Raw genomic sequence first — 17,568 nt, 5'->3', positions numbered from 1 at the left:
TGTATTAAAGAATAAAAGGATAAAAAGGTATTTTATTCTAGAAACAGTTAGACGTTCAAGTGGGATGAGAAATTCTCCGAAGTAGAATATTTCAGATCGTGCAGGTCCATGTTTTTAGGAAACCTAGCAAAGACGTGCTTTTTTCCAGTTGTTTTCACAGATACTGTCCTCGTCCATCACTATGTGAAAACTTTCAGAGTCCAAACCTATAGCTGTTCTCCGCTTGCCACAGGAAGTATTTGAATATTTTTAGGAGTGGGGAAAACCTTCAATTTGAAAAATTTAGAACTGATTGGGTGAGGGCCCTACCGAACTGGGAGAATATTTGAATTAGTAGACATTTCTTAGGCTTGGAGACCAAAGTGACTTTAAACTTAAAACTGACTTTCAAGAGACCTCTGGCTTAGAAGTATAATTTACCCACTACTCGTATGGATGTGTTTTCAAACCGTCTGTACTTAAAGTACTTTCATACTACTATCTTCCTTCTTAGCTGATGTGCTCAGGAGAGGCAACTTTGAATAGAATGTGTTTCAATTGTCATGGAATCTGCCGTGTTTGGCCTGGAGAAGTAAGGCCTTACATTGAACAATCTGAGGGTTTTATCTTCATTTGTTTAATGTGTGTTTCAAAGATTGCCACAGCCGCGGATGAAGCCTCTACAGGCCGAGAGGCTGCTTTAGTTACTGGCTCAAAGTTCTCCCAAACACCTTTTTCCATTTCTGGAATTTTGGCAGGACCAACACCCGTTGTATTTTCAGGGGTAACATGGAAAGTGTTTAAACCCCTTGGGGTTCACTAACTTTCTTGCATCCCCAAAACAAAATTTGAGAGCCTCCCCCCTCCACGCCTGCAAAGAAAACTGAAGTCAGGTGGGTCTCTTCCTTCCAGGAGAACGCCGTGAACGGAGAGCACCTGTGGCTGGAGACCAACGTCTCGGGGGACCTGTGCTACCTGGGCGAGGAGAACTGCCAAGTCCGATCTGCAGTGAGTGTGCCCCCTGCACCTCTGGGCTCTGCCTCCGGGGGCGGGAGGCCTGCACCTGGAGTCTGAAGACGGCGGGGGTCACCGAGCCTGAATTTCCAAGGAGAGGTTTGAAAGAGCTTGTCCCTTGTGAGGCAATTGACAGAGAGAGTGTATCAAGTTAACGTGGCTTCCAAGGGGCCAATGTGAATGGTGTTAGGGCTTGACTGTGAGTGCCAAACCTGGGTATTAACGTGCTAGTTTACGATGACACCCGGGGTTGGTTTCTGTGTGTGTTGGGTGGGAGAGAGGGAGAAGGAGCATGAGGCAAGGTCTGCCTATGGAGGGTGTGTCCGTGTGGGGGGCAGGGGTGTGTGTGGAGGAAGGGTCTCTGGGGGAGGGGCAACTCCGCTGCAGGGTGTATATGTGGTGGTGGGCACGGCTGGTGGGAGAAGGTGGGGATGGGTGGAAACACCTGTTGGGTGGTGGGAGCAGGTGAGCAAATAATTCGGGCAAAGTTCTGGAGGGTCAAATGCTAGAAACCATATAAACAATCAACAGGCAACCACATTGGAGTATCCTTTGATTTTAAAATTTTATTTTGTGTCTCTATTTAGACCAATCTATTTAGATGTCCATCTGTCTCTATACTCTGTGAAGAGAACATGGTTGCCAGGCAGTAAGTTGTGAGGAACTAAAATTTTAGTGTTGAGAAAATGAACTTAAAATTTTTGTGTAGCTTAAAATTAATAGTCCGAAAACAGAGTAATCAGAAATTGGAATAGTAAAGAAGAAAGAAATGTTCCTGCTTGGGAAATGGGCATCATAATTGAAATAGTATATATTTTTTCCTGGTATGTTTGTTTGTTATGTGAAAGAAGGATTTGGGGCCTTGGAATTACCAGTGGATACGTTTCTATTAATAACTAATAAGGAAGAAATTGAGTTTCCGTCAAAGCTTGTAGAAGAATATAGCCCCCAAGGACTTTTATCAGGCTGCCTGGAATCGCAAAGCTGGGACCCATGACCTTTAAAATTGCATTAGCTGTTTTGCTGCCTCGTGAATAGGTTTTGTTCGGGAAACTTCACGAGAGCTTCGGAGGACCAGGGTTTGTCTGAGTGAAGTTGGGAATAGGTAAAGGTCACTGAAAGGGGACCTGGGTTTGCATCCCAGCGTTACCGCTTGTCATGTGGTGTTCAGAACTCTCGACCTCTGGGTGTTCTCTACCTCCTCGGTAGAAAAATGGAGTAGGGTTAATTTATTTTTAATTTTGTTTCCAACTCAGATCTGTACTTAATTGTCTGCATTTCTTTTAATCTGGCTGTACATTCGGTTGATGTGAATATCATTTCAACTTCATGCATATCTGTTTTTAATGAAAATATAACTGCATGAGTTCGATTAAATTAACCGAAACCAAGAGAAAGCTCAGCTATTTGGACTAAAATCCTACAAATAATGAATTAACATTATTATCTTAGTTAACTGCATAAACACTGGTCTTGATAACATAAAATGGAAAAAGTGAAAGCCAATCTTACTTGTTTATATACTTTTGAAATATTCTCTACTGATATTGCTGCCGACCTATAGCTTATAATTTGTTGTGGAGTTGTGTTTTATTTTGAAGTTCCTGCCTTTGATGATTTCATGTGCTCTTTTGAGTCAGCCACATATCATCACTCTGGCAAATATATGAACATCTACATACATCCTCCTTAAATCTTGTATCAGGAACTGGCGTGGCTACCCACTGAATATAACTTGATCACTGTTCCGCTAGCCCGGGAAAAGCAGCAAGGGGAGTCAGGGAAATTTTAGGGAGATGTAAGGAGGTAATACAGTCATGGAAATCCCAAGTGTCTGGGAACTTTTTTCAAAATTTCCTCCCAAATGCTTGACTCTATTAAGTCACTTTATAAAGTGTCTTAAAGATGAGGAGCTTGCCTCTAAAAAATGTTGATTAAATGAAGGAATAAGTCAGGGAGGAAGCTGAAGACCTGACTGTATTTCCTCATTAGAAGTTGCCGAAGGCTCAGTTTCTTCGCCTACAAAGGGAGGGAAATGTTGTTTGGAGGCTGTGTTGAGATAATGCGTTAAAGGGGCTTATTTGCCATAGTGACTGACATAAGGAATGAAAAGGGAAAACAAAGACAGGAGCAGACAATTCACAAAGGAACTGCCACAGGCCAATATATATGTGACAAATATAAAGAAAGGCACCCACGTTAAAACAACTATGAAGAGTCAAGGTCACATGCGTATTAAATGAGCAAGGATTTACAAAATAGGAGTACATACTGTGGTTAGTTTAGGCCACCGTGGGCACTCTCATCGTTAGCTGCCAGGGCGTAAATTTGAGGTTTGACATACTGCACAAAATGGGTGGTACATAGCAAAGAATTAAAAATCTAGCTCTGTCTACCTCACTGGGGCATCCTGTTTTGAGAGGGACATTGAAGAGCAGGAGAGGATGCGGAGGGTGTGCTCGCGTGGGTTCCGGGTAGGAAACTTTGCAGAAGGAAGCCTTAAATAACCTGGGCTGCAAACGAGCATTAATTGGGGGGGGGGGGAAGAGCATGGACCTCTTCCAGTGTTTGAAGGCTGCCGCGAAGAAATGGGAATAAGTGTCTCCCCCTTCGTTGTTAGGAAGGTAGCACTAAGTTCTCCAGGCTGTAGAATCCACAGACTCTGGGAGTGGATCTAACTCTGGGTAAAACAGACGTCATCTGGGGCCCCTGCTAACAGTGTAGGTTATGGTTTCTGTCCTTGCTCCAGATGCTGATTCACTCTGCCTGGAGTTGGACTTGAAAATCTATTACTTTAACAAACACTTCAAATAATTATGCTGCAAATGGTCCACAAACTTACCTTTGTGAAGTAGTGTATCATGAGAAAGAACTTTTAACAATGAGAGCTGCCCAGCAAGGGAGCAACGTGCCTGGAGAGATGGGCTGGAAGCACGTGTCTACAAATCATTTGGGTGGACGTTTTGGCATTGTGTCTGTGTGGGGCAGGAGGCAGTGCGTTTAGGAGGCATGCACGGGGGGTACATATCTGCTTTGGGTAAGAAACTAGGCAAGCAGGTCTCTAAGAAAGCCTCCGGTTTGAGTTTCTAGTTGCAGCTTTCTTAGAATTGAACAACATTTTCATAAGAAAAATGCACTCGTGAATACATCGTTATATTCTCATTTCTTTGAATGAGCCATCTTTGAAGAAAGCTGACCTGCTGAAATAGGAACCGAATTAACATAAGCAGGTGCTACCTGCAGGTTTCTAAATGAAGTGTAGGCGGAACGCTTGGAGGAGTGAACCCATCACTGAAGAGTGCCTTTCACTCCTTGCCCTGATTTAGCAAAGCAAATGTTACGGGAGAAGTTAAGAGAAGGGAGAAATCAGTGTGGGCTGGGTAGACAGAGGCGGCTTCATGGAAACAGGGACGGAGCACAGTTTTGAAGGATGGGTAAGGTTTACATAAGTGGAGTTGAGGAAGGAGAACATTTCAGACAGGCAGAGGAACATGAGCACGCTCAGAGGCGGGGACAAGCGCTGTGAGTGAGGAGGCCTTCATGAGGCATGCGCGAGCACCCATGGACGGATGGGAGTGCGTGTCCATGTTTTCTGAACCAAAACTTGGAGTGCCTGTTACAAATGTCTGTGAAGCACAGCCATCTAACACAGGGTCCGGCGCAAATAACGCCCCCTTTTATTACAAAATCATAGGCATGTAATTCTTTAACACAACAATATCACACTCAAGCACACCCTATGATATTTTAGGTGGAATGTTCAAATTAAAACTGTAAATGATCACACCTCTATTGTTACCCTACCAACCACACTCAAGCAGGCATTACTTCCACCAGACCCTGTATATTGTCTAAACCAAGACAATTTGCAGGTGAAAGTGGCTGCTGCTGTGACATCAAGGGTCAACCACACCTGCCTCAGGGACACTGTCACCCTGACTTGTGAGGACATTGCAATCGTCTGTTTAAAACCAAAGCTGTCCCGCCCATCTGCGACCTCCTGCTGCCGTGTGGTTGATATCTGGGGGCTGACTCTGGAGGGCATTGAAGGCAAGGCAGCGACGTCAGAGGACGTGCAGACTGTTGCAGGAGAGTTTGTTCCAAAACCTCGGGGCCGAACCACATGACCTTTAAAATCCTCCCTCTTTCACATGTCTCTAGTGGCAGCATTTAGTACAGTAGAATGTCTGTGAGCAGTTATTTAATGGGATTGAAGTTATTTCAAATCAGTGACAGTACCCAAATTAGTAACTGTTTCTTTTTCTGGTCTAAAAAGGAGAAAGGGATGCAAAAATAATGAAACTGGAGCAGAAGGATCGCTGTTTCCCTACATGATGACTATGAGGGGGAAATTAAATAAAATTCCAGTGAGGGCCGCTCTTGTTTGTGGTGATGTTGAGTTGGCTAGACGTTTGTCCATTCATTTATTCTGTAAGTGTCGTGGGCTGAGTATCCCGTATCAGACACTTCCAACAGTGCTGAGAGTGACAGCGAATCGTAAGCGACAACCGCGTAGGTTAGTGGGTAGCAATCGTTCTCACGCTGTGTTGACAGGATGTACAAAGGTGTTCATCCAATATTCGTCCCCAGAGAAACTCACGCCTCCACTAACAGTCCACAGAGCACATCCGAGTGCACGCCTATTTTTACACCTAAGACAGTTGCCTACGTCATATGTGACGCGCACGATCGTAGTCACGCCTGCCTAAGTGCATGTCTTAATGGGCAACCTGGTAGTAGGAAGGAAGTGGGCTTGCTGTGAGACAGACCTGGGTTTGAATCCTGCTGTTCCATCTCTGTGCTGAGTGAACTATTGTTTCACCTTTTTCTAATTTAAATTATTTTTAAGATCGGCCTTAGTGATTCTTATTTCTAGATGAGCATTGCAGTTGCTTATGAAACTAGTTTTTTTGCTTCTAAGTGGCTGGTTCCCAGCCTGGAGCTACTACATGAGAACCTCTGGTGAGTGGCCCTGGGCATGAGTCTGATAAAAGAAACAAGCTCTGCGGATGGTTTTATGTGCGGTCACACAGAGTGGGTAGAGAGCCACTGATCTACTGTATAAAGAGAGTGTCGCACCACAGCAGGGGACCTGCTCCTGGCACGCTGTAGCTGCTATAGGTTGACTTGTGTGGCCCAGAAACATACGCTGAGGCCCTAACCCCTGGGTAGTTCGGAATGTGTCCCCGTTTAGAGATAGGGCTGTTGCAGATGTAATTAGTTAAGATGAGGTCCTACTGGAGCAGGGTGGGCCCTGGATTCAATGTGACAGGTGTCCTTATAAGAAGAGAGGACACAGAGATAGACACGCAGGGAAGAAGGCTGCATAAGCACAGAGGCAGAGAGAGATTGGAGTGATGCTGCTGGAAGCCACGGGCAGCAGGAGGGAGGCATGGACAGATCCTCCCTCCGAGTCCTCAGGAGAGTGCCAGCCCTGTGACCCCTTGATTTCAGACTGTGGGAGAGTGCATTTCTGTTGTTTTGAGCCACCCCGCTTGCAGTACTTCGTTAGGGCACACCTAGGAAACAGGGCAGGCATTCTCCACGGTGAGTTACCTTATCTGGCCGTACAGATACCTGCCCAAAGCTCACAGATGCATGTGCACACAGAGGTGCATTTAAATTGGTCTCAACTGAGGATTTTGGCCGAGAGGTATGAGGCTTTCTGGAAAAGTGAGCAGACAGGCAGGGGGGTGCCAGGGCCTGAGAGCTGCAGGGAAGAGAGTAGCGAGACAGGTGAGTGAGAATGCATAGGTTGGATAAGAGAAAAAGAGGAACTGTCGGACTCCGGAATGCTCTTTCCAGCTCAGTCTTCTCTGTTTTTACATGTGCTGATGTCACCTGTTTGTGTGTGGGTAGGCTAATGGGCACTGTTTGCTTTTCTTCGTGTTTCATCCATGTGTTTTGCTTTCATCTTTTCCAGGTGGGTAACGTTTGGCAAAGATGGCCAACCCCACCTGTCACACTTGCCTTTCATTCTAAGCTGTTTTCCAATATTGCTTGCAGTTTCACAAATGTAGTTTTGCTGCATAAATGAATGAATTGCATTAGGGAGGCCACGTGATATGGGAATGAAGGGAGTGGAGAGTGAGGAACCAGGCAGATCTGGAGACAAATATGTCTGGATGAAACCTTAGCCCCACCCTGCTTTTCCGAAGCTCAGCTTCTGTAAAATGATGAAGATTGTATCTGTTTCTTCGAATTGGTACAAGGATTGCTTTCATTCACAGATGTCAGTGTCTTCCCTCCTTATTTCCTGCTGCTGCTTTCAGTGACACTAATTCGAATGAGCTCGTTGGTATTAGTTTTGTTGGACTTGGGTTTCGGCAAGGCCTTTTGTCTGGGGTGGTTCCGTCTAACTCCAACACAGAAACTGTTAGCAATTCACCTGTCATTCTGCCATTGCCATTGCTGTAGTCTCACTAGGTCATGAGTGGGACCGACCAAGTGTGACAAATCTAAGTGACCCATTCTAGAAAACAGCTCACACGCTCTGTCTTCTTACTGGAGGGTCAGAAGCCTTACTATTGTCATCGGACAGAAACAAAATCCTGATTCTGGTCCAACCTATTTCATCTCTGGAAGATGGGCACACCAGATGTGGGCTGGTGTGCACCTATGTGCGCTGGGCACAGAGGTGAGAGGAGCGGTGCCCAGGGCACGCTGGGGCTTTATGCCCATACGCGCATTCGGGGCTGGCGGGTGTGTGCTGCAGAGCATGCCACTGGACTTGAGCCTCAGAATGCACCGAGACCACCTGCGTCTGCCCCTCACACGCCTGTGGTCCCACATGGCTGATTGACACTCCGCACCCCCAGATGGTAGCTCGTCTGGGCGGGGTGCGGCTGTCAGAGGGAACCACGAGGGTGGCAGTGGAGCCTGGGCAGCTCAGCCAGCTTTCTGAGTTGTTTGGGTGCCAGCCTTGAAGAGGCCATCTCCAGGAGCTGCCAAGGCTGCTGTCTGCCAGAGGCCTCTCCCACTATTAGGATCTGGAGGAGCTAATGAGTTAAGATGACTCAGGGAGAGCGTAGCCATCAACAGAAGTAGTTTTCAAAAAGCATTGGCACAGACAGACTCTCAGCTCCTTGCCCCCAGTCACTGGATGCGAGCGGAGGGAGTGGGATGTTCCTGTGGGTGCCAGTGGTGGTGCCCATAACGTGTCTGGCCAGGTGGGCAGCATCTCCATGTGGCCATTCAAGTGCACACTTAGGACTGTGTCTGGCATGTGGCAGGCCCGTAGGAAATGCCAGCCACTGTTGCTGTTACAACTCTTGTCCTTGTTGTTACAACTGTACTTACTGGGCATAGGGTGCTGACCGTCTGCCTGAGGAGGATATGATACCGATTCTGCCTGCTTTACGCAGTAGGGACAGTGCTAGGATATGGAGCTCGAGGAGCCGTAGGATGCTGTCACTCCTTCCTAGGTGACCCTGGATCAATGGCACCTTTGTCTATTTGCAAGGCTACTTTTAAAAAAATCATGTTATATAGAGCATCAAACTCTTATAAAGACAATATGGGGTATTTGTTCTTTAAAAGAGTCTTGGGATCAAGTAAGTCCGGGAAATGCTGAACACCTTTGGTGTACGAACGTGCATTATGAAGCTCTAGGAAGGGTGTTGGGTCGGCAGGATTTCCTGCTTTGTTCTGGGGGGAGATGAGGGTCGTTGAATCTATTATTTTTCCCACAGGACATCTTGTGGGATGTCAGTGTTCATTGGAAACCTGTTTGAGAAATGCCCACACAGTGCATTTTTTAGGACTTCCCAATGTTGATTCATAACACCACCACTTTGGGTGGCCATTGGAGGCTGCTTACTTCCACTTAATGGCAAAGGAAAGGAAGTCAGAGATGCTTAATCACCATCCAGCTTCATACCTTTTCTGTATCTTTGTGCCATTTTTTTGCCTTTATCCTAAACATTCATTAAGCCAAGTGTATGTATGTGTGTGTGTGAGATTTTATTCTTAGAGAAGAATTTCAGATAGAGGCTGTGTTTATGTGTTTGTACGTGGGTAATGTTTGCGTGGAACTCTCCTGTTATTTAATAAAAATCATTTGCATCTGATTCAGCATAGGATTTACATATCACCTAGGCAATGCCCAGGTGGACAGAAACGCTTCCCCTTCTAGTGTTTGTTCCTCAGTGCCAGGGACCCAGAACAGCAGAGTTTGCCCAATATTCTTGTTGCTAGAGGCCCCGATCTTGGCTGAGGCACTATTTGCACTAGCAGTCACCCGGAACCACTCCTGGCCCCCATGTTGACATGTCTGTTAGGGGCTTTCTGTTGTTGCCCACCTCATATTCCAGGTAGATAACAAGGAAATCGAGAAGCCTACTCTGATGTCTTCAGTCCAGGAAGCGTGTGGGCTTTGGGACCAAATGACCAGGCTTTAAATTCAGGCTTTGGGACTTTCTAGTTGTGTGACCATGGCCGCTATTTTAACCTCTTTCAGCCTCAAATTCACAGCTGTAAAATGTGGGTAATACCTGCTTCTTATAGTTATTGTGAAACTTAAGATAATGCATATGCAGCAATTGACAACGTGGTAAGTCACAGACATTCAATAAAAATTAGTTACTGCAGTCCTTCTCCTGTGAGTGAAAGTGGTTCCAGGGGATTGTTGGGAACTGGAACCCGGAAGGCAGTGCCAGAGGGTTAACTTCACAGGTCCTTAGTCATCCCCGCTCTCGCTGAACAAAAGACGGGCTGGGTCTCCTGGGGTATAACAGTGAGCCCAGCTCCCAGGCTGTCCTCGACTCTGCCCCTTCTGCATGCCCTTCATCCTTTATCGCCCATACTATTTTCTAGTATTTAAAAACAATATCACTCACTCACTCACTAGCCTGTCTTTACCACCGGAACATAAGCTCCATTGCACTCATGGACTTCGCCTTGTACTCTCCTGAGTCCTCGGCACCAAGAACAGGGACTGCCATTTTTTTTTGAAATGAACGAATGAGTTCACTGACACGATTGTTGAGAGAGACATACAGACACACACAGACACCTGTCACCAGATCAATCCTGCCATTTAAGTACCTTGTACTTAAAATCCAGGATGTTTGAATTCCTGCCTTATTTTTAAGGCTCTTCACAAAGAGAGTCAGCATTCACTACCAGCAGGCTACTGTTATGCTTTAAGCCCTGCTTAGCCCATTTGTTTGGTTCTTCTTGAGGTAGAAAGCTGTTTTCCATTCTTGGCACAGGTGGTCGTGGTATGGTTGTCATTAGTCTGTCCCCATGGGCCTCTCATGAGAATAGATTTTCTAAAGCAATCATGTCAAATACGTTCATCTGTCTTCATCAGTCTTGTTCCCCTAATCTATCACTGGTAAAGCAAATGAGAGGGAAGTAGTAAGTTAGGTAGAAAGAGATGACTTTGCCTCAGAAAGACCTGGGCTCTACCTGTAGCTCATCTGTCTTGGGCAAGTTGCTCAGTCTCACTGGGTCTCAGCTCCTTAACTATGAAGTGGGTGAATGGCACCCACCTTGCATGGCTGAAGTGAGTTGTGTTTATAGTGCACTTAAAGTGTATGTCATTCGGCCAGCATCCTGGTAAATGTGCGGGTCACGCTGTGCTTGGGGAAAGTGGTGTGGGTAGGTGTGTGTATGGGAGTGAGAACCACATTGCCCGTTGGAGATACAGCGTTGTGTGAACCGTGACTGAAATGGTGTTCTTCCTGGGCTAGACCGATTGGGAGGCTTTGTCTTCATTATGTCGCCAATAGCTTGGGATGTAGGAAACGGCAGTGAAAAGATAGCTGATTTACCCTGGCTCCGTGTGGGTTTTTCTGTAGATACAGTCTTCTAGATTAAGACTAATTACAAGACGTCTGCAATTATTGTTTAGAAATCTTAAGCTGTGACCTTTCAAAAACAGTTCTATCTATTTCCACAAAGTAAACGGATGATGAGAATGTTTTAGGATTCATACTGCAGGTAAGGTGGTTTTCATGTCTATTACACCAGCAAGGATGAAAGGGCAAACTTCGGCGTTTCTAGTATATTAAGCCTCAGACCTCTGCTGTGCCCTTGATATATTGCCTTAGAACTAGAGAGAGTGTTTAAGACAACACTGAGGCATCATTTCCTGTTGTCTTCATTATGACGTCTGCCGTACCTCCAGCACATCCTCATCCATGTGGATCGGCTTGAAATTTGTGCATTCACTCATGTGTGTGTAGGGCTCTAATTGTGTGAATTTCTACTTATACGTCTGTATACTTGTAATCACATTTGTATACATTACTATTAGCTGCATGGCAACTTTGCTGTGAGATGAGTTTGAAGAGAGTATAAAAATCAATGGGGAAAATGAATGGGAAGCAGCCACAAAAGCAGCTGGAAAGACCAAAGACAGGTAGGGAGTACGTGCTACAGGTACAGCTATTGACCGGCCCGGTCTTATGAGCTGGCACCAAGGCTGGGAAGCAGAGAGGAAACAAATGAGAATGTTTTTAAAAAAGAGAGAAAGACAAGGAGCAGAGGAAAATACAAAGCAGAAACAAGAGGTGAGAGGGATGAAGTACAGAGGCAAGCGTAATACCTATGGAAATAATAAGTGTGGAGGTAACCTTGGGTAAAATGAGAGCTAGGAGTGGGAAATAGAACTGTGGGGTTGTAAATGTTTCTTTGAGTTCATTAGGCTGAAATCCCTTTTATGTATGACGGGAAGGAGGAGGTGGAAGGAAGCCCAAGCAGTGTACCAATCTCGGGCCAATCAATGGAAGGGCATTAGCCAGCCCAGCATTGAGTGGGTATCTTTTCATTAAACTGGTGCCAGCCATACGGATTGACCAGGCTGTCGCCATACTTTTCACAAGTCACAGCTGCAATGTATACTTGTTTCATGTATCAGTAACACTGCCTGAATTTTGTGTGGACTTACAAAAGGTAGTACCGAGGTGCACTAGTTACCCAGTCGAGGTCCACGTATACTTCTAACGTTCACGTGTCGGTTTCTACTGAAGCCCATCAGAGAATCCTTATACCTTCTTCTCATTAAAAAAATAATTAAATGTACCAGCATGATCCACTTTTAGATCACTCTTAAAGGTAATGATTTGGTACAAATTTTAATATAAAGGTAAACTATTGAGACACATGTACCTTTTTCCCCTTTAACATGAATTCCCGTGCTGTTCTGACCGTAGCTTTTTCCAATTCTAAGTTAATGGATAAACACAATGCGGTATGATTCTTTGTAGCCAGCCACCAACTTTAGCTGTGAGTTAACCCTGGTTCTAGCAATTTGGTTCCTGGGCCTCACCTGAGTGCCGATGGGCCGATTTTTGTGTGTCTCTCGAGTTCTCCATCAGCCCAGAGTCCTTTCCCTTCCCTTAGCTACTTGCAGTAGGATTTTGGTTTTCTTTCTCTTCAAATGAAAGATATAAATTACACTGGCTGCCAGGGAAATAGAAAGCTTTTATCCGCACCCAAACAATGGCAAGAACGCACTTTCTTCTCCCTCCCGGTGTCTCTCAGGAAGCTGCAGCATCCACTCTCTGGGCCCTAGCTCAGGTGGGTCCTGCTGACCCTCTAGGTTTACCAGGTGTATCCGAGATGACTCAGCTGAGCTGACTCTGGAAACACCAACACTTCCTATGCGTATTGCTTCAGGGAACGTGCTCCTTACAACAGAACCAACCATGCTGTTTGAAGAGCAAATTAAGTGAGCTTTATTGTAGTACTTAGAGGCAAATCCCAACCATTACACAGCAGGGGTTGGGCAGTCAGCCGGTGCCCACAGCCACAAGCTGACCAAGGTGTGGGAGCGAAGCCATCCTTGGCTGTCGTTACTCCCCTGAAAGACGAAGGGCCCAGGTCTGAGAAGTGTGTGTTACCCTTAGGGGAGCCTGCACGGGGCTGGAGCGGGGGTCCATCCTATCAGTTAATCACTGTTTATCTCTGCCTTCTTCTCTGATCCATTCTTGTCACTCCAGTTGAGGCTCGGATTGCCCAGTGTGTGAGTTGTCATGTGGACTCTCATCACTTATTTTCTTTCAGAAATAAAGCCGGTGTCTTAACCATGGCCTGCAAGACCCCGTAGGATCTGGCCCGCCAGTACTATCTGACCTCATCTTCTCCGAGTTCACATTATTCCTTTTGTCGCTCCTCGAACCTCCCAAGGCCCTCGTGTCTGGGCTTTGCACTTACTGTTCCTTTTGCCAGGAATGCTTTTCCGGCAAATTGCCCCCCTTCCTTCTGATGTTCCCCAAAATGTCTCTTCTCAGTGGGACCTTTCCCGGCCAACCTACCTTCAACTTAAGCTTTCTCCTACTTCTGATTAAATTTCCTATTTCTCATTCTCACTTTCATTTTCCTCATGACCACTTACTTCTATTAGCATTTAGATACTGTATTTGTCTTGTTTATTGTCCATTTCTCCCAACAGAATGTAAGCTCCATGAGATTAACACAATTAAGAATGTTTGGTTTGCTGTCCGATCCCCAGTGCCTGGGACGGTACTTGGTACTTAGTAGGTACTCAGTATTTTTTGGTTGACTGAATTAACAAATTTCTCATCTCATTTTCTCTTATCTTTGGCCTTCTGTTTTCAGATTTTCAGATAGGCTAGTGCTACCTACTGCCACCAGGTTAAATGATAACTTGTGGCCACATAAATTTCAAGAACTCTGTGAGGGCCTCATTGCCTGTTAGGTTAAAATGTCTGTTCTCAGTCTAGATTTAAGAACTTCAGCAATCTTTTCCCTATCCACCTTTCTAGCTTAATCTGCGTCCCCCAACCAGGGCTTCTGTTCGCGAAGTCTGGCCTACTTGCTGGCCCCAATTCTGCCCAACATGTTTCTTCCTACCCTGCAACTCTTACCCAGATAAGTAATCCAAGATCTAATTAGCCTATAGACACGGGTGGGATCACATGAGCAGCAATAACAGCCTCCTGTTCTTACCTCCACCAGTTATGTAAGAGCTCAGCCTTCTGCCAAATAGCCTTCCCATCAGATATTTCTGGGGCTCCCCTAAGACACCTCACTTGTGCTCACAAAATCAGAAGTGTAGCTATAAGCACCATAAAGCTTCTTCCCTAATTTTCCTCTATTGTTTGTAGAGGTCTTCTACCCCTCAAAACTCTTGAGGTGCCTCCTCACCTCTTCCTCTGGGACGGCCTATGTGAGACTGTCTCTGTCCCACTGGGGGTTTGGTTGCATAATTCCAAAGTCACCCAAGCTGGGTTGGGGGCTGAAGTGGGGAGAAAGTCCATCTCTGCAGCCCCCTTTTCTTTCCCTCCCTCCCTTCCTTCCAGAACATCTGTCAAGCTTCCATAACAGTCAGGCACATTCTTGGCGTTGGATTAGTGCCACATGGACACCCACAGAGGACTCGCTGTCTTCTTGGAACTCTCCAGTGGGCCTCTCAGGAGGAGTCGCTGGGCCATTTTTCTGTGGTCCCTGATGACACAGCTCCTCTGGCTTCTTACCAGCCAGTGTTCCCTACTCGTCATGCCTGTAGACACCCTGCTCCTCCCAGTCCCCCAACCAGACACACACACAGAAGCTTCCACATTCGCCCATCACACCTGGTGCCCAGCAACTCATGCAGATGGACACCTGTGAGTCCGGTGACTGTTTCCCATTGGACACACCAGACCAAGTCTCAGTGCCTTTGAGGAAGCAGCAATATCACTGTGTAAAGTGACTTTGGGTCTTCTCCCTGCTGGAATGACCTCAATTCTTCAAATGTGTACATCTTTTAAGGCCCAGTTCACGAATATGCTTTCTCCCTTAGGTCCTTTTTACTGACTTGGAGGTTTTACCCTCCTATAAATCACAGCACTTACTGCCTGAGCTGTTGACTTCGCATTTATCCCTGTGTGACCTTCTTCTGTTACTGACCTTTTCTATTGAGTCCTTGTCTCCTCCTGGAGTTTACCAGCTTGTTCCAGGAGGGACAGAAGCTCCTTTCTTTGTGTTTCCTCTACAGCACTTAGCATTGCTTTGTACACACAGCAGTGGTGAACGTTATTTATTGAATAAACATCCAGAACACACTTCAGAAAGGTCAGTGGTTAACAGGCCATTGCAGGGACAGGGAATATCCGCTTACACAGGACACCAGATTACGGCACACGCAGAACGAGGCACATCAGCATCCAACTGAGCATTGTGTGGTTCGTGTGCTGGTTTCCGTGAGTTGCCCTCCCAACCTCCTCTTGTTCTTGCTCCTCCTTCTCTCACATGTTCTGAGATACTTGCGGCATTGTCCAGTATGCAGCGTGCCAGTGGTGAGGGTCCATGTCAGAGGGACTCAGCCCTCACGAAGCTCTTGTCTGTCCAGAGGACACACGGCACCAACATGTGACCCCTTGACAAAGGAAGACCTACCCTCCACCGTGGACCGACAGTAGTCGGGCTGAGTGCTGGGGCCTTTGGCCACAGAGCAAGGTGTCCCTGTGGTAGAGACCCTGTGCGGAGGTCTCCGAGAGTCCCCTTGGACCACAGCCGTGGGGCACTTCTGCTCCTTGGGCTGGGATCATGACATCCTGTCGTCGCAGAGAGACCCGTTGGTGTCCCGAGGAGCCGTCATGAGGGTGTGCTGGAACTTCAACCGGCCACCGTCCGAAATGCCCTGTGTTCTGCCCTGGGGAAAGGGAAAGGCAACATGGGTGACAGTGGGGGATGTGCTTCGGCCCTGAAATCACAGGACTGGAACTTCCAGATAAACGTCATTCTTTATTTTCCCTACTTCCAATTTACAGATTGCATCCCAGGCTCCCGGGAGAAGCAGAACTTGCCAAGTATGCTTGTCGTTTCTTCTAATTAGGTGTTTAAATAAATCAAAGGACTCTTGTTTTCATTTGCCGTGGGTGATACAGCAACAACGTTCTGATTCGTGTTGCCTGTAGAGGCAGTCCCATGGAAAGGGCACCACGTTCCTGGTGCTCCGAAGGCTTAGGAGGCTCCCTCTCCTCCACTTCCTGACCGTTCCATTTGCCCGACCCTCGGAGAGGAATGAGAAAAAAGGCATCCTTGTCTGTGCCCTGCTGTCCAACACCCCTACCCCTTCCCCCAAAGTGCCCCTGTTGGCTGAGCTTCGTGTCCACGAGGGAGCAAGGAGCGAGGATAAAATTTTTCTCACCTCAGTTGCTACTTCCCCATTGCCTGATCCCCAGCCCTCCCTTAGGTATATTTTTCAACAGGAATCTTCTGTTCTGGGAACGGTGAAGGGGCTGAGAAATCACTGGGGAGAGGACAGCTTGGTAGGAGCTTGAGTTAGTAAGTCTATCCCACCAACCTCATCAGCCCGTTTTCCCAGCTTTTCTCCAGCCAGTGGCGCTCCTGGTGCGTTCCCCTCAGTGCCTTCTCTGCATCATTCCCCACTCCCAGTTTGGTTGGGTTCCTGCCTGAAGCCCCTGGCCACTGACCTTTCTATCACTGTGACCTCATCATAGAAATAGGGGTGGGACTAATGGAAGACGTGACTCCTTGCATTAGTTCTGGGAGCCCGCGGTCTGGCAGTTCTGGAGAGAGATGCCACAAGCCCCAAACTTGGTTCTGCCAGCAGCCGGCTCTGGCCTCTGAGGGCCAAGTATGTCCTCCTACTTCTCCACTTTTGATCTCTGCTGTGTGCACGGGAGTGTCCTTAAGAACGCAGAGGGAGAGAGATGGTCTGCAGACAGGATAACCTGTCCCATTTCAGGGGCAAATAAGGTTTGGCATGTACCCTACTGGGTAGAGGTAAGGCCTGCCTTGTACATGCTTCTTGGTGTCCAACTTCAGACTGCTAGGGATGCCAATCAACTTCAGTTACCCGGGGCATGAAGGAGGCCCAGATACTTTCACAAATCAGAGGTCTGTGAATCAGGTTTCCCTTCCCTTCCTTCCCTTCTTTCTCTTTTTCTGTCTGTTGTACCAAATCACATTGACTAGCACCAAATAATCATTGCTACTTAGCACAAATAGCATCTCTTGCTCAACCAAAGAAAGAACAATTTTCTTGGTGGTACGTGTGGATCAGGGACTCGTGACCAAAGGAAGTGGGTGGGTGAGATAGGATGACATAGTAAACTTTTCACCGGGCACAATTACCTACTTACCTACTTTCTACCATGGCTTGCCCCTGTTTCCTCCCCTCCCCCCTGCCTGCCGGACCCCAGCCCCAGCTCCTGTGGTCTAAGGCTGTGACAGTCCTACTCTCGTGCTAGACATGAGCTGAAGTTTGGTGAGGAGCATTCCTGCCTCGAATGCCAACAGTGTCTGTGCGTGGGCAGCGTATAGGGCCGGTGGAACTTGAACGTTCTCTCTTACAGTTACCGTAGACCTGCTGGTTGGATTAGTATTATTATTTAAGTACCTGTTGGCCATGATGTGATGGGATGTGATCTATACTACATCCTGTGTTGTCAGTGGTCACAGATGTGTCCCTGCCCCATGGTGACAAACTAATGCATCTCCTTTGACAAAATCAGGAAATCCTTAGTAAGGGCACTAAGGTTACTTGATATGTAAAGCAATGAACTTTGCATACCAAGTGGACTTTACATTCATTGATGAGAGTGAATTATTAAACTTTTATAATTTGAATTCTTAGCTGTTGTTTGGTCCCAGGAC

The 17,568-nt window shown here is 46.7% G+C and overlaps 1 protein-coding gene across 1 annotated transcript in view; it reads left to right on the top strand.

The window, feature by feature from the left end:
* Nucleotides 1–17,568, top strand: part of DGKI (diacylglycerol kinase iota) — a 393,695-nt gene that overhangs the window by 145,544 nt on the left and 230,583 nt on the right. Inside the window, 1 exon segment of the mRNA XM_053927331.2 lies at nucleotides 892–987. Within this exon segment, the coding sequence (XP_053783306.1) occupies nucleotides 892–987 (96 nt within the window).

This window comes from Desmodus rotundus, chromosome 6 (assembly GCF_022682495.2).
Source record: "Desmodus rotundus isolate HL8 chromosome 6, HLdesRot8A.1, whole genome shotgun sequence".
Lineage (NCBI taxonomy): Eukaryota > Metazoa > Chordata > Mammalia > Chiroptera > Phyllostomidae > Desmodus > Desmodus rotundus.
This window is presented reverse-complemented; position numbering and strand designations above follow the sequence as displayed.